The following is a 17,293-nucleotide window of genomic DNA, read 5'->3' as shown; positions in this document are numbered from 1 at the left end:
AAGTAACACCTCAGAAAAATGCTGCTCGTTGCTATCTGGATTGTTTGTTAGTTTTTTTAAGTGAGGGCGTGAAGGAATCACGCTACAGGGGCTGGCTGGGCAAAGTGGATTTTGGCATTTCATTTTGACTCCCTTACAGACATCCCATCTTTCTTCAGAATATAAGATTTCTCCTTCTATTACATATTTTCCCGTTAAAGATTAAAGCATCTGTATGAGGAATCAACTACTTAACCTACACCTTCTGAGCCTTGTATAGAAAAACCTCTTTTCCATGCTGTCGTTATTGTGAGAGCATATGTTGTTATGCTGTGTTACTTTTAACCTTTCCAATAGGCTTTCCAAATAAATATGAACTCCAGACCCCTGGAACTGCTGATACTAAAGAAACTGTGATGACTGCAGCAGCAAATAATAATAATAGTAAACATTCTTCATATAGGAGCACATGCTTTCTCTCTGTGAAAGAGGGACTTTCAGGATACTGCATGAGAGCCTCATGCTGGACTTGGAACTCTGTCTAATGTGTCTTGCATAATATTTTCATCACTCAAGGCCATGATTTCCCAGTTTCATGTGCTTTATTCCTTGGGCAGTTGCTTTCTCAGATGGCTGTGGCTGTCATCCTGAGTGGACAGGCTCTGTGGAACTGAACACAAAATCATGAGGACTCTTTAGGAAACCCAGGCCACATCACCCTGAAAGCACATTATGGTGTGAGAAGGCAGCTGGGGCTGCTCCTGGGACCTCTTGAGCTGTATTGAATTAGTCAGGTGGCTGCAGCTTCTGGAATGTTTCACTGACACCGACGTCCTTCGAACGTAATGTTGAACTTGCATAACTTTGAGTGACACGAAGTAACTCCAAAAACCATGATAAGGAATGGGGAAAAATCAAAGGTGAAGAGGTTTTTTCCCCTGTAGAGAGCTGACAGTCCAGCAGCAGTTTTTGTAATTGTGGGCTCTTTTTGTTCAGGGTTGCTCAGCAGGAGTACCCAGGCTCAGTGCCAGTGGTCACCCTCACGCTGGTGGTATCTATGGGTAGACGTGTGAACTTGTCCTTTCTTTCTCTCTCTTCTGCTAGAACAGGATCCCACGCACAGTCCCTGTGGTATTCCCTGCTCTACCACGTGCCCTCAGGTTTGGTGGTGCTCACCTGTTTGGCTGCACTTTTCCAGGGCTCAGAGGAGCCCCAGCACACAGGCAGCTCCAGCTGGCAGATGCCTTCATGGTCTCTGTGGGCCATGACTGATGGAAGTGTTTCCACTGGGACACTTACATTTCCCCAGGCTGTGCTGTATCCACACAGTAGCTGCCTCTCTAGCAGCCAGAGAGGTTTGCTTGTCAGCAGCAAACTGTGGTTTGGGAACAGGGATTCACAGATTGATTTCAGCCTCTTTTTTCCCCTCCCCATCCCCTGTAGTTGCCACTGGCAATATGTATAAAGTGGTGAATTTTCTGGAGGGCCCAGGGAGAATGGTGGTAAGTGCTTATGAAGGTATGTTAATTAAGGAGGGCTCTCCACTTTGACTTTACTGTGTGCTCATTTATTCCTTGATCTTTTTCTTGTCTAAGACCTTGGATCTCCTCTGTTAAAATTACATGGTTGCTCTTTGCCATTACCTGATTTGTCAATCAGTTTAGTGCTTTCCAAGCCTGATCCCACAGAATAGCCAGCAAGCGTGGCTCAGGATGTAGCCAGGGATGCTTGATTTGATTTAAACATTAGGGATAAGAAAAAGCTTTCATGTTATCTGGAACAATCCCATTATTATAACTCAGCATTGTAACAGCATGCTTTTGCTACTATTTCGCTCCCATCTTAAATATCTGTGTTTCTGTAGGAAATCAGAGGTGGGTGGGTAACCCATAAACCTATGCAGGGGTTGTTTGTACAGTCCACTCTAAATTCTAATTCCTTCTAAATCTAATTCCTTCCTCTGGGAAGGAAATCCTGGCTTTGTTTTATTAAGCAAAAAAGATGTTTGAAGAAACTGTCTCAAGGCTTTGACTACCTGGAAAGGAGAACTGGGGGAAAGATACTGCTGCATTCCCCCATTCTCTCTCCATCTCTTCTGAGAAGCCCCAATACCATAAAAAAACTGGGAATATGTGATACTGAATAAACCTGAACTATCCAGTGGCTGTGGGGCATCCCAGTGGCTTGGAGTGGTTGGCTTGACTGCAGTAAAGCCCTTCCATAGCCTTCAGGTTACCTGTCTCTTGGTGCCAGATGAAGGTCTGCACTGCTGTTTATTTGTCTAATATAACTAGGAATTTTTAATGACTTTTTATTCTGTGGTTGGTGATGGGTGGGAGCTGGATGGTGGAAAGACATACTGGATTCTGAGTATTTATTAGTGTTGCTGCCTAGAATCTGTAATGACTTTATTGTACCTGACACTACGTCATGATAGAACAAAAGAAAAAGATCTCCAGGAGCCTGGGGTACCCAAGGTGAGTCATATGGAAATGGTTTGATCATTCTCAAATGGAAACAGAGCTGAAGAAATGATTTCTGGTGGGATAATTCTCTTCCCTCTCAACAGCCATATACTCCCCCTGACAGCAGTATTTCTGTAAGAAAGAAGCCCTGATTCCTCTTTCTTCATCCTGGACCTTCAGCTCTCGCTGAATGTTTCATCAGCCTTGGCAGAAAGCTTTTTTCTTCTCTGTTTAGTCAAGAAAAATATTAGTTATCTGCTACAATGCATGTAATGTTTGATGTCTCGTCTCTTGCCCCAGTACTGGCTGATGTTCATGCACTGCACATAAGTCCAGTCATCAGATTATTATGAAATCATAGCATGTCTTTCAGATGAGTGGCTTTTTTCCGGGGCTATGTTACAGTCACTATTGAGAACCGTTTCTGGTTCTGCTGTTATTAGTCATCTTATGTAAACTATTTGTTCCTGGTGAATAGCTTCATTTCAGAGCAATTCTACTTTAAAAATAAATCAGGAGATGAGAAGAGAGATGAACCCAAAATGGCTAGATGGGGAAGTGAGTGAAACATATCATGGAGCGTTCATTGCTCCTAGGCAGTAATAAACCCTGCCTGGTATCTCGCAGCTGAGTGTCAATCAGGAACGCCAGGAGATGTGAATTTACTCCCCAGAACTGCCACCAACCTGTCTGGGGCAAGAACTTCAGCCTTTCTCTGCCTTGTGAACTTGAGATGAAGTTTTCTAGCACTTCTATAGCTACAAAGAGTTTGAGAGATGGAAACTCATTGTAGAAGTGCAAGTTGTTCTGTATCTGCTTCTAAGATTTACATTAGAAGTTCAGTCAGTGAGAACAATTGTTAGGTTCTTCAATAATTTCAGTTTTAAGGAAGTCGTGGAATTGAAGAGGTATTTCTGTGCTTTGTGTGAGTTATAGGAGGGGTTTTGCAGTCAGCTTGTTTCTTGTCAGGTGCTGAGGAGTGACCCCTGTCCTGTGAGGTGGCAGAGCTCCAGAGGGCAGGACATGGTGGCTGGGCCAGTTGTTGCTGTAAGAGGAGAGAGGGAGGATGATTAATGAGGAAATGGAGGGGGGAGGTAATGAATTTCCTCTTTCTGTGCTCCTCTCTTCTGTATGTTGGCTGTTTAGATCTGCCTGCAAAGCATTTGGCTCAAGGAGGTTCTAAGTTTGAGTGAACTCATAGGAATACTTGCAGCAGCAGCTTAAAGATTACAGGACACGTACTACATGACTTGTAATGTCAAAGGCTTTTAGTTTTTGGACAAATTTCTTAACATTTACGTAAAAAAATATATGCAAGTGATATTAATGAAAACAAGTAATGAATCTCAATTCATTACACTCACAGACAGCTTTGTTGTCCCAAGATTAGAAGGAAATTATTATTCGTTGAGGTTCATTCACTGGTGAAATTCCAATTCACCTTGCTGGAATTAATAAATGCTCTAATTAAACCCTCTTTTACTGATGGACAGCATTCTCTCAACTGACTTTATTTTAATATGACCTGAGCAGAATTTCAATGTGCTGCATCAGAAATCTTTTTCAGGCCGCTTACATGGTAAAACCGGGAAGTCAGGAAGGCATCCATTGTAGGTGTGAATATTTTCACTCGGTGTTTCATATCCCTGGTGTTTGTTTTACTTGGTAAATAGTCCTCTTGTGTCAGCGTAGTGCAACATGTGTTTTTGTGGCATACTTGGTACCAAAGCAGGCGTTTCTTTACTTAGATAAACAAGGGTCATGAAGAATTCATGGCTTAATGAAGGCTGATGTTGGATTACATCATACTTCCCCAATTTCTTAGGCAGGGACAGCTTCTTAAGGCAGACCTCAGAAAGTAAATCTGTTAGTTCCTACCTATTGATTTGAATTGAAAATTTGACATTTTCAGCTCTGTATTATCACTACATGCGTAATACTTCTTACACAGAAGTGGGAGAAAAAAAACCCTGCTGTCACTTCTAGCTTGTTGGACAGAGAAAAGCAGAACAGTGCACAGAAATCTGCTTCCAAATCCAGAGAGTAAAATCCCACTAAACATGTTGAATGGGACCGTGGGTTTGAATTTCCCACATTACAAGAGCAGTAACTGGGCTAATATTTCTAATTCACGATCTGGAGATGTGAGAATCTCTGCATGAGGCACCTGAGCCAGTGGGCTTGGGCAGGTTATACTGAATCTTTAGGTAGCAGCAGGGATGACAGGGGCTGTTTCAGAGTAAATGGGAAATGGAATTGGGGAAAAAAGGCAAAGAAAATGGAATAATTGCTGAGGTCATACTTTGCAGTGGTTTACTTTTCAGTAGACCTGGCTAATGAGATGGTGGGAGTGCTCATCATCGGAGGAGAGAGTTTGAGGTTGGGATGACTGGGGTTTTGGAGATAAAATATAGGTCTGAGCTCTCACAGGAAGAATTCAGGGATGTCACATGGAATTGCTGCTCCATGTTTGGTTAGTTCACTAACCAGAATAATTGGCTTTCCCCTGCCTTGCTTTCCACAACCTTTCCTTCCTGTGCTGAACAAACTTTGCATTTGAAGTTACTGTGTTGTGATTTTTAAAGTACATTTTTTGCATGTTTTGCTCTTTGAAATTTTTACCTCCTTTTCTGGATGAATCAGAAAACATATAGAAGAAAGTTAATAAGCAATGAATGGTATATTTGCACAATTAGTGCAAAGGTAAATTCTCCAGCCTTCAGCTCTTAATTTAAGCCAATTTGAAACATTCTGTTGCAAGTTTTATTTTTTTTTAATTTTTTTTTTTGCATTGTTGCTTTAGTAGTGCTGTGCTTTTGCTATTTTTGCAGCATCAAAATCATTCTCTGTTTGTCATGCTCCATTTGGTTGCAGTGGAGATGGCTGTCAGAGAAACACAATTTTCCAGGCATTAATTGAAACGATGGCTTTGTGTTCAGCGTGCACTAACTGACAGATGTAGATAAGGAACAGAGAAAATTCATTAAGTGGCATTTCTCCAGTTTTTTGTTCTTCTTCTGCCTCCCAAAAAAACCAAAAATGCCAGAATAAATCATAAATGCATTCAATATTCTGCACAACATTGTAGAAAATGTCTTCTATGCAATCACTTTCATTTGACCACAAATTTCAAATAAAATTTGGGGAAAAGTTTTGGAAACTGAAACCTTAAGAAATTACTCAGGTGCTAGAAGCATCAATAATAAATTTTCACAGTATTTCTTGAATGTGTGTATAGTATTTGTATATAAATTTAACCCAAATCTGCACATTCATTGTAAAACACTTCGATCAAGTAATATTGCACAGCTTTGACCTAGAAAAGTACTTGAAAAATAAAATATGTCTGCTTGTGTGGAGAAATGAACATAAATCCAGCCAGTCTGTGACTTATTGTCATAAAGAATATAAGATGGGTCATACAGAACATAAGACTGGCACAGGCTGATGCTTGTGCCAGTAACGTGATAAATCTGAAGTCATATTGAACTGGTATTTCCATTCATGTTTTTTAGTCCTCATTGGTTTTTTTTCACTCCCTTAGATGTTCTATATCATGATATTTTCATTTACTTTTATTTGCAATGCTCTCATTGTCACAGGACTCCTGGGGCAAGCGAGAAGTAAAAATACAATATTCAGGGAAAGTGATGAAGTCAGTGTGTGCAATCTGAGAAAAAACCAACATAAACCAGTCTAGCAGCAGGAAGGCCATCTCCTGGTCCACAGTACTGGTGAGGACAGATGTCCCTGTCCAGCCCTTGCTGTGCTAATTGACGTGTTTGCCATCTGTGGTGCCTGTCGGAGCAGCTCCCACAGCTCTGCCAGGGCCACGGGCAGCCCCAGCCACCTCTAATCCTCCCCAACAACTCAGGCTTGCTCAGAGCACCTTTAGGACTGTTTCACGTTTCAGAATAAATACGTGGAAAAGATAAAGAATGCTCCCCTTGTGTGTTCTGTCAGCACTAACAATGTGAATTTATGGAGGTTTTTCAAAATGAACATCTCACGTTGCCTCAGATGCTCAGTCCCATTTTCAGGAGCTGCATCTCCCTGTGTAACTTTGTCCCCCCTGGAGGGGAGGAGGAGGGACAGGACTGAGCTCTGCTCTGGGGGGAGCAGGGACAGCCCCCAGGGAATGGCTGGAGCTGTGTCAGGGCAGGCTCAGGGTGGATCTCAGGGCAAGGTTCTTCCCCCAGAGGGTGGTTGGCACTGAACAGGCTCCCCAGGGCAGTGGGCACAGCCCCAAGGCTGCCAGAGCTGCAGGAGGGGTTGGACAATGCTCTCAAGGACAGGGTGGGATTGTTGGGGTGTCTGCGCAGTGCCAGGAGTTGGACTCGATGACCCTTGTGTGTCCCACCTCAGGACCTTCTGTGATTCTGTCCCTTTCTGACCCTGTCTCTACAATAATACTTTGATTATGTTATGATCTGATTTCATCACATGGTCTGTAGATTTCTTCATTCTCCCCTTTCCTTTCTCTTTCTCTCTCTCAATTTGGGAGTTTGTTTCTGGCTTTCAGTGGGATTAAAAAAAAAAAAAAAAAAAGCCTCAAAATTTTGCTGAATGGGATTTTGAGTGTTGGCCAGGCCTCTGGAGAAGGGAAAGTGCTTGGTTTGAACTGAACCTTGAATTTAGTTTTCTAGGATTTGTAAATGATTTACAAGGAGATAAATTTCATTATTAAAGATGAATATACTCTGTTTTTTACAAGAGTTGGGGTAATTTCCCCAAGACATAGACTTACAGAAAAGAGTAAAATCACATGAATAATTTACTCCTGTCAATTTGTGGTTCCTAAGAGAGATAATATTTATTAGAAAAAATGAAAGAGTAAAGTAAAATTTATGTCTGAATTCCAAGATGGGTTACGAGGACTATAGTCTGGAAAATGATTACCATGGATACTTTAAACTCAGTTTAATCCTCAGCCTTATGGTGCCTGAAAGAAGAATTTTTGTCTCAGAGAAAAAGCAGCAATTTGAGTTCCAGTGCCTCTCTTTTGCTGTGGAGGCTTCTCAAGATGTAGGTGTGTTTATACAGGCCTTGCAAACACGGGACAGGAGATGTGTGCTTTGCAACCCCTCCTGACAGTGAGGTATAAGGCATAACATCAAAGTCATGAATTCATCATGTCTCGCTAAATGTGATGAGGGTTGTTGAAAAATGCTGGAGCAATGTTTTCCTGTACCGTTCCAGCCCTCCCTTCCATGCTGGTGAGTCCCCAGGCACGTGCTGACCTGCTGGAGCTGGCCCACCACTGAGCACATATGTTCTGTGGTGGAAAACAGGCCTTTTCCCCTCTTCCTCCCATTCTCAAATGTGCTTTACCAGTTCCTTCTGGTTCGGGGTTTTGTGTCGCTGCTTGAAGATGCACGAGATGAAAATTGCTGCCCCCACAGCTGTCAAGGCTGCCCATGGAATTTTTCTTGAGGGATGAAGTCAGCTCTGTGTAGGAGCAGGTTGTGTTTTGGGGCACGATGCAAATTGTGTGTGCCCTTTTTCCAGGTCGTGTGAGAAGTGGCTGAGGGAGCTGGTGGGGCTCAACCTGGAGAAAAGGAGGCTCAGCAGGGACCTTCTCATGCTCTACAACTCCCTGATTAGAGGGTAGAGCCAGGGGGAGGGTCAAACCCTGCTCCCAGGGAACAAGGGACAGGACAAGAAGAAACGGCCTCAAGTTGCACCAGGGGAAGTTCATGTTGGATTTTAGGGAAAATTTCTTCACCGAAAGATCTGTCAAGCACTAGAACAGGCTCCCCAGGGAAGTGGTGTGGAGTCACCATCCCTGGAAGCATTAAAAAAATTGCTGACATGATGCCTGGGGTCGTGGTTTCGTGGTGGATTTGGCAGTGTCGGGTTAATGGTCAGATCCAATTATCTTAGAGGTCTATCCCAACCTTAATGATTCTATGATTCTTTGACTTTCAGTGAAAATCCTTCCTTGCATTGAGAGGCTTTACAGGCCTCTACAAGCTGATCAGACTGCACTTGTTTGTTTTTTGCTGAAGACTTGTCCCTTCATCAGATCTCATCAGCACTGAGTGACTGCCCTGCTCTCTCCCCTGTGCTGCCCTGACTACTGTGACCTGTGTTGGGTCATCAGAAGGCAGCTATCCCATGGCTCAGGGAAAAGGGTTTACCCTGCCTTGGAAGCTGACTGGCAGCTCTCAGAGGAGTGGAGAGGTTTGGCATGCTGTTGTTTGAATCGTGGGAGATAACACAGGCACATTTCATGACGGCTGGAGGCTGTCACAGTGTCACTGAGCACTAGGTACTGAAAATTAAATGAAGTGAGGTAATAATAACTACAGCGTGCCTTTATCTGGGGGAGAAGGGTTGTGTTTCTTAGAAGCTGAAGGTAAAATGAAAGTTTGATGAGTTAACCAAGAGCCAGAAGCTACCCAGCAGCTGTAATTATACACCTGGAGTGAAAGGTGAGTCACTATCTGCCTGGGCAGTGGCAGGACTGATATGTTTGGAAAAGCATCACTTTCATCTTGCAGAAATGCTGCTTGGGCCCAGTGCTGTCACCTGAGAGGGGACTGACCAGCACAGGGACACTGCTGGGGGCCAGTCCTGGGCCACTCTCAGCACTTCAGGAGCCTGGTTGGTGCTCCCTGATGTCTTGAAGGTGATGTTTCCAGGGCTTCCCATTCCTGATGTACCCCGTGGGTGGTGATGGGCTGTGGGACAGGCAAGGATTCATCCTGACCTGCCTGAGTTAAAGAATCCTTGCAGTGTGGGGTCCATGGTTTGCTCCTGTTCTCCCACAGGCACCTTTGTGCTCCTCTGAGACGAGCCCTGACCTTCAGTGTTTTCCAGGTGTCATGAAAGGGTGAATAAACATAAACATAAACAACTTTACATTTCTATTCAAAACCTGTAGTTTTGTCAATGTTCCAGCTGGGTCGGTCTCTTCTCCCAGACAACAAGCAATGGGACAAGAGCAAATGGCCCAAAGTTACACCCTGGGAGGTTTAAATTCAATATTAGCAAAAATTTCTTCAAGGAAAGGGTAGTCCAATACTGGAAGAGGCTGCCCAGGGAGGTGGTGGAGTCACCATCCCTGGAGGGATTTAAAAGACCTGTGATAGTGGTGGTTTTGGCAGTGTTGGGTTAACAGTTGGATTTGATGATCTTAAAGGTTTTTTCCAACTTAAAAATTCTATGATATCAGGTATTATTTGGCAGATATATGTAACACTTATTGCAGTTTTTTATACTGATGAGACAGATATATGGACTTAGTTATTAAACCCTGATGCTTGAAAATTGGTGTTTTGTTTTGTTTTTCCCCTTTTTTTTTTGTGTTGTGTTTTGGTTTTTTTTTCTGGAAGATCACTAGATGTTCATACTTTAATGTAATTAAAAAAATAGAAAAAAAAGAAACAAACACCAAGTGGATTGTTCAGCACAACCACTCATTCCTTAAGTTGAAATTATCTTAAATTGAAGCATCATTCAAAATATGTGCATTTTTATATCAGTTTAAGCAACCATACCATTCATTTTTCCCTGTCTGTGCATATAGAACCTGTCATTTTGTCTTTTTTCACGTGACAGAAATGGGGTTCAGTTCATTCCAGTGCTGAGTTGCAGCCCATATGCAGCCAGAGAGGTTGCTTTGAAGCAGCACAAGATGTGTTTTACTGATTTATACTTTGAGTTCATCGATCTACATTCAGAACAAAGTATCAGCTTCTACTGGTATTTCCAAAAACTGCCAACAGCTATTCCAGCTTCATCCCAAAAATCATTTATTTGTGCTTTATGATCTATTTTCAGTAGTCACTGCTTACATGTGCATATGTATCTATGTACATAGGTCTTATTAAAGTAAATCTCCTAATTCAAAGACTTTTTAATGAATAAACCTCGTGGGAATTTGTATTAAAAAGAGCCCATAAGAATTCTGTTCAGAACATAAAGACAAATCATCTTGCAAAAGCAAAACTTAAGTGGAATATCTACCTGTTTGTTGATATGCCATAGGTGACACAATTTGTAGCTTTCCTTAAAGAAGTAATTTATAGGAATGCAGATACAAGTGGGTGTTTGCTGTTTCACTGCGATATGAATTTAATTTTCTTTTCTTTTCTTTTATTTACAGGATTAGCCGGCACTGCTGCGGACCTAGAAAAAAGAAAGCTTATTTTTGGAAAAAATTTTATACCTCCAAAGAAGCCAAAAACATTCATACAGCTAGTCTGGGAAGCGTTGCAGGATGTGACTCTTATAATCTTGGAAATTGCAGCCATCATATCTCTGGGGCTTTCGTTTTATCAGCCACCTGGAGAAGGGAATGAAGGTAAGAACTTTTTATAGAAGTCATCTGTGTAAGTTTAAGTAAAGCCAGTCCTTAAATCAATCTCTATCTCAAATCAGTTCCATCAACACTCTCCAGAAGGTCACTAACAGGAAATTTCCATGTGGCTTGTTCCTGATACCGTTACATCTGGTACTGACATGTTTTTTTTGGTACCCTGACATTTCTTTATTTTTTTGCAAATCCTGCTCCTTGTGACATATGCTAAGAAAAAAATCATAATATTCTTATCTTATTTTTGTTACTGTTTCCACCCCTGTGTGTTTGGTGTTTATTTCATTCATCTTGAGGGGTTGTTTATCACATTATACAGGAGAAATATGTAATTGCTTATGTAACTGATGTCTCCAATCCACGGGAACATGGACAAGTCTAGTTTAGAGCAGCTGAAGACTCCAATTTAGCGAAATTCACACATTTTAGTATTTTTAGTGATGGAGCTGAGGCTTGTGAGCCTGGCTCAAAAGGGAGTTTTGGAGGCAAACTCATGTTACCGCTAAACCATTTTCTGCAGAGTCCTTCTGTGATGTCTGGGCAAAGCTTTAACACCCTGCCTGGCCCCCCTCCTTTCTTCTCCCCCTTTTCCCCCCCTTTGGAAAGTACTCTTGAATTCACATGCTTAAAATACTCGTCCATCTCCATAAATGCAAGATTTCCATTTCTGGCAGCTGATCCAGATTTTTTTTTTTCTTTTTTTTTTTTTTTTTTGTCCCCCTCCTGCTCTCTCCCAGACTTATAAAGCTGGATAAAACATGCTGCGTGAAATGACGTGAACAGCTTGGCAAATGCAGGAAGAATGTCTTCCTCTAAATATAGCCTTGAAATGCTTTTTACATTTGCTGCAGTTTCCTTTGGCTGCTTTCCTTGAAGCCCCTTCCTTCTTCCTTTTCCATTCACCAGCAGAAGGAGCACATATAGCCATGCACAGCTCTTGGGTTGTGGTTATGGTCCTTTAATCCTTTATATAGAATTGGGAATCTTTTTATTGCTTTCTCACTGAGTTTTTGAATCTGTGACTATTGATTCAGCAGGTGTTCAGTTTGAGCAGGAAAAGATAAGGGAGACATTTGGTTTTTTTTAATCTAGGAAAATGTTATTTATTGCTGTTGCCTCATATAGCTGGCCATGGTGGAATACTTTGGGGACAATATAAACAATGAATGACACTCCACAAAATTATTATTTAGTTTAAGCTTTTTTTTTTTTTTCCCCCCAGACACGAATGTAGAGTACCCTCATATTTTATTTTATTTGCTGGGAAAGGAATGTAAAAAATAGGATTTTAGCAAGAGAGGAGATGTGTCATCAGACAATTTATTTTTTTTCTTTTTTTAAATTGTTATTATTTTGATCCTGCACTTAAAATGTTTCTTTTCCCTTGGGGAGGTATGACACAGCTGAGATTCTGGGATAGTCTGAAAAGCTCAGTAGCACAGCCTGGGAAAATATGTTTGTGTTTTCCCACAGCACAGTATTTTATTCACTGGACGCTGTTTTCCCTAGGTTTTTAGGATTGTTTTCCTGGAAGGTTTTGCCCTGATTTACACAAGGAAAATAAATCAAGTCAGCGAATATCTTGTAATGCAGCTTTTTGAACATATTGTAAAGGTCCTCTACATTTTTGGTAGTCTTTATTTGAGCAGTTGTGTAAATAATTCTCTTTTCCTTTTAAAATTAGTATATCATAAACTGCTGCCAAGGAGACCTTTGGTTTATTGGTAGATATCCTTTTTAAGAGTCCTAAACATTGGAAAATGGACATATTAAGCTTGATTTTTGCCTCTATAAAGTGGGGAGTAATTACACTTGAAATGGATTTGATGGTTTTGCATCCCCCTTCAGTAACCAGTTACAGAATCCAATACAGGTAATATGAAATCCCTACCCAGTGACTGGAAGAAGTGACGAATGTCCCTCTGGGAAGCCTGAAAAACCTGTATTTTTCTTTTCTGACTCTTCCCAGGATGAAAATTTTTCGCTGAAATGTACATTTATTTACAAGGGTTATGTTTTTTCTTGGAAAGGGTATATTTACTTTTGGAAGCACAACCTGATGTTAGGAGGGGGAGCTGGCATGTCTTGCTAACTCTCTACTCATGATCTTGTCCAACTCCTCCACTCTCTTCTTTAGAAGTTTCTCCAGCAGTTTCTGGATGAGCTCAGTAGTTGTGCTGTCCAGGCCCTCGATGGTGCTCTGGGGGAGCAGGTGAGAGGCAGTGCTGATTCCTGGTGCCGGATTCCCCCTGGATCCCCCCCTGAGAGCAGCGTGGATGGGTTGTGGTGCCTGCCCACAGCTGCTGAAGGTGGTCCATGGGCTCACCAGGTGATGGTCAGCTTCCCTGGAAAGAATTTCTCTCTCTAGATGATCCTTAATATTTTTTTTTTTTAATTTCCTCTCCCTGAAAGTTGTCAGTATTTCATTTTGCTGATTGATGGCAACATCAAATACAGGGCTTGTGACAGGCAAGTTTGTCTACAGCTCAACAGAAAGTCTCCTTTGGGCAACGAGATGCTATTTTTTGGTGCGTGGTTATTTTGCAGCATATAAGGTGCCTCCTCTTCCAAATTCTAAGTTTTTAATTTTTTTTTTTTTAAATTATATTAATTTTCATTTTGAAAATGAGTCAGCAAGACTATTCTTTCCCCACTAATTTGTTTAATCATCACTGTTCATGATCTGAGCTCACCAGTTTAGGGCTAACTTGGAAAGCTGTGACCACCTAAAGTGACAGTCTGTCTTTGTAGGATTAAGGGATGAAAATAAGAGACACAGTGCTGGGAAGACACACTGGCAGGGAAACACCACTTTGAGTATTTTTTTGACTTAGTGTACACTGCCTTTATATCTAATATATTTATATCTGCCTTTCCCATATCCTCAGCTTTTCTCTGCCAGTGACCTTACTAGTTAGTATAATAAGTTAAAGTCACATTTATTCTCTAGAATTAATATAACTCTTTCTTTTTGAGCTCTTGAAAACTGCTTGTAATTTTCGATGCAGTAACAGAATTAGCATTTAACTGTTTTCTGCAGTTTAAGTGCAAAATATGTCTGTCCTGATGCTTGTGAAGGAGGAATACATTATAAAATCTACACATCCAAAAATATTGGAATGCATGAACTGCTTCAGGAACCTTGTGCAAGGGAATAGTCTCATTCATGTACTGAGTGCATTTTGCTGTATAAATGGCAGCTACGAGCTCACAAGTTCATTTTCCATCTGTATTTCTTAGATTAGTCATTATTTCCCATTTTCAGCTATTAATGTTCAAACATCCCCAAATTTAAGTCCTTCAACTGTAGCATAATTGCATTTCCAAGCATCTACAACACAGTCTGGTGTTATCTTGGGGACAGTAAGTAGATTATTGTGCCCTGGTCACACTCAGTTTACACTGGTGGAAACAGTTGTCATTTCTGTGGTTTTGAAGTATCAGTTGCGATATTGCTCAACCAACCTGAACTGGAGGAGTAATAACCTGCTGGTGAAGTTTCTGTTCTACTGCAATTCTTCATTTATGATATGGATGTAAAATCCTGGAAAACACGATTTCATTTTCTGGTGCAATCACAAAATCTGATCTGAAGGAATCACTGGGTAATAGTGCAGTTTTATTGCTTCTCCAGAAACTGCTTTAGCTCTTTTATATTTTCATATTTCTTAGCAAGAGTGAAAGTTTCAAGAATGTTGTTCTTAGAACTGGAGTTTATTTTATGATCTGCTTTGCATTCCCTTTCGCTGTCTGACAGGCCATTAGAAACAATTGAGAACTTCTGCATAAATTCTTGTCAGCCCCGTGGCAATTACTGCTCTCATTACTGATCCACGTGGAATCAGTTTTCCACTCTTTCAAAAAAGTGCAAAGCTGCTTTTTAGCAAATGAATTTTAAGAGAAAATTCCCAGTGCAGATGCAGCCTCTGCTACGGTGAGGATCACACAGGGGTGTGGCTGAGGCAAGGTAAAAATAACTGTGTGTGTCCTGGGTTCATGGATCATAGACTGTTCCCTGACCCTGCCAAGTAGGTTCAGGTGTATATATGGTATATAAACAGGATTTAGTGAACATAAGGTATCCTGGCTTCATTTTTTTTTTTTTTTTTTTATAATGTGGATTAGAGTTAGTCCAGGACTAAATTTGAAATATTTGCCTTTTCATATCAGTTTATAATGAAATAAGTTTTATATAGAATTTGTAAAAAAGTATCAAATGCCCTGGTTTTTTTGTATGAAAAGGAAGAGCTGCTTCGTGAGATCAAGTGTTGGTCTCAAACCATTACATTGCTTGAGGAAAGGAAACTTCCTTTAGGAAAGAGTGCTTAGACTCAGTCAGAAATCCGCCAAGGGAATGGGAGTTGGAAGAGCTCCTCTTGGTTGCTCCCAAATCTCTTATTTTGGCTGTAGAACTGCAAGAATCTCCTCCCTGGTCGGTTGTTGGCTTGTGGCTGTCTCCATACAGTCTGCCCAGCAGGACTGTCCTGGTTTGTTGCATCCCCCCCATCCATAACCGTGTCAACTGCCTAAAAATTTTCAGAGCCTTCTGCTGACACCTTCAGTAGCAATTTCAGAGCTCTCCTGAGTCCTCCCCCTTGTTTCTGTCTTCAGGCCTTGCATCACATGTAACTCTTATTAGCCAGTTGCAAGAATTGCTGATGTCAACCCCCAACAGTCATTTGCTGTTTCCATGAATGTAACAAACCTTTTAATTGTTCTTCCTTGAATTCTATTTCCTTATGTGGATTACAAAGAGGGGAGGGAGAAGGTAGCCTGGGGTAAGATGTTTTAACATCCCACTGTTTGGTGTGAAGCCCTGGGCATGATGTCTGTTTTCCAGTGTACAGCTTTTTTTGCAGCTTAGGGGTGAGGGGAAAAAAAGGAAAAGTCTTTTTGATTGAGGCAGTTTCTGTTAAAATTCCCAAGGCAAAACTCTGTATTGAAAATGAAGTTAAATGAGTAGTTACATTTTAGTGCTGCTCAGCAGAGATATGCCTGGGTTGCCTCCCCCTTACTCATGCAACAGGTGGATGAACCAGAAAAAACACAGGAACAGGACGTGGTCCCCTGAAATTTGGTCTTCCCAAACCTCTTGTTTTAAGCTGTTGGTGGTGTTGATACATTGCTACTGCTCAGGGCTGTGGCTGAGGTGCCTGCTGGCCTCTCATGACTCACAGGAGACTTTATTTCCTGGGCTTCACCCCTCCCTTGTTCTTATGATTCCTCAACGTGCCACATTGGTCAGTGGGGACTAAAGTTGGAGATTTAAAGCAGAAGGAATATCCAAAAACTGGAGAGAAGGTACAGCTGGTCCACAGCTCCCGTAAGGGTGGTGCCATAGCTTGTTTGAGGCTCTGCTAACTTGTGGCACAACTGTCCTGTGCATCCCTGTGCTGATGGAATGGACAGCAGGTCACAGGCAGCCAGGGAAGGGCAAGAGCCAACGTGCTCAGGTGTGCTGGAGTCACCAGAAAAAGTCTTCCCCACAGAATCCAAGGCAGCCAGGGGATGTTTAGATAAAGAACACTGTAAAGATCAGTTTGAGGGGAAAAACCCTGAAGCTGGGAGTGTAGAAGGAAGTAGGGAAAGTAAAAATTCTGTTCATATTGTAAAGAATATATATATATAAAAGAGTGTATATATATATGAAAGAATATAAGCAGTTGACAGCAAATTTCTCTTCCTTAGTTAGGACTGAAAATGCTGAATTTAATACCAGCTAGCTTGAGTTTCTCTGTAGTTTATAGTCAGTACTGATATACATTAAAAACCAGTAACAGTGTTTCCACCAATTTGGGTCAGCCCAATCCTCCTCTTTGCCAGTTCCCTGCCCTGGATGCAGATTCTGCTGGAGCAGAACAGCTGCAATAAACTGCTGGGCTTCAGCCTAAGCTCAAGTACAGTGTCATGTTACAAAGATTTGATGTCTGTCCTAATTCTCCAGCACTCATTGTAGGTATTCTGGAATCTCTAGGATTGAAAAAAAAAAAAAAAACCAGTGTAATAACTGGAAATTAAGAAGTTGCTCCTTCAAAACATTTCAAAATTCTGCTCTTGTGGACAGCATCGTTTTAGTGGTTCCAGTTCTCAGCTTTCCTTAGATCAGCTTGTGGTTTTGCTCCTTTTCACATGACATTTAGGCTTCTAAATGGAATTTCACCCTGATGACCTATAGCAGACATTCAAAGATCCACTTGCATCCAGGGGAAAATAAGAAATGTCGCCTTTCCAATAGAGCTCTAAGGTCCTGTTAACAATGCCATTAATTCTTCTGTATTTGCACATGTAAACAGCTGAAGTATCTCATCCAGCTTTTAACCTTTAACATAATTTAGTCTTTTTCTTTATTTAAGGTTAGTTTTTCCCCACTATTGCCTATATTTCCAAATCAGCCAAAATCTTGGGTTTTTTTTTTATCTTCAGATTCATGTGCAGGATTTTTCTGCTGCTCTTGCACCCATTTTTCTGCATACAGAGAAATTCTACCTCCATTGGAGGGTGCAAGGAGAAACCTCAGCCTGCCCTGCTG

The 17,293-nt window shown here is 41.4% G+C and overlaps 1 protein-coding gene across 1 annotated transcript in view; it reads left to right on the top strand.

Moving 5' to 3' along the window:
* Positions 1 to 17,293, top strand: part of ATP2B2 (ATPase plasma membrane Ca2+ transporting 2) — a 227,361-nt gene that overhangs the window by 106,591 nt on the left and 103,477 nt on the right. Inside the window, exon 3 of the mRNA XM_027899525.1 lies at positions 10,555 to 10,752. Coding sequence (XP_027755326.1) covers positions 10,555 to 10,752 — 198 coding nt within the window. The remainder of the gene's footprint in view (positions 1 to 10,554; positions 10,753 to 17,293) is intronic.

Source organism: Empidonax traillii, unplaced genomic scaffold (genome assembly GCF_003031625.1).
Source record: "Empidonax traillii isolate 1590-97213 ecotype Southwest subspecies unplaced genomic scaffold, ASM303162v1 scaffold674:size665969, whole genome shotgun sequence".
In the NCBI taxonomy this organism is placed as follows: Eukaryota; Metazoa; Chordata; class Aves; order Passeriformes; family Tyrannidae; genus Empidonax; species Empidonax traillii.
This window is presented reverse-complemented; position numbering and strand designations above follow the sequence as displayed.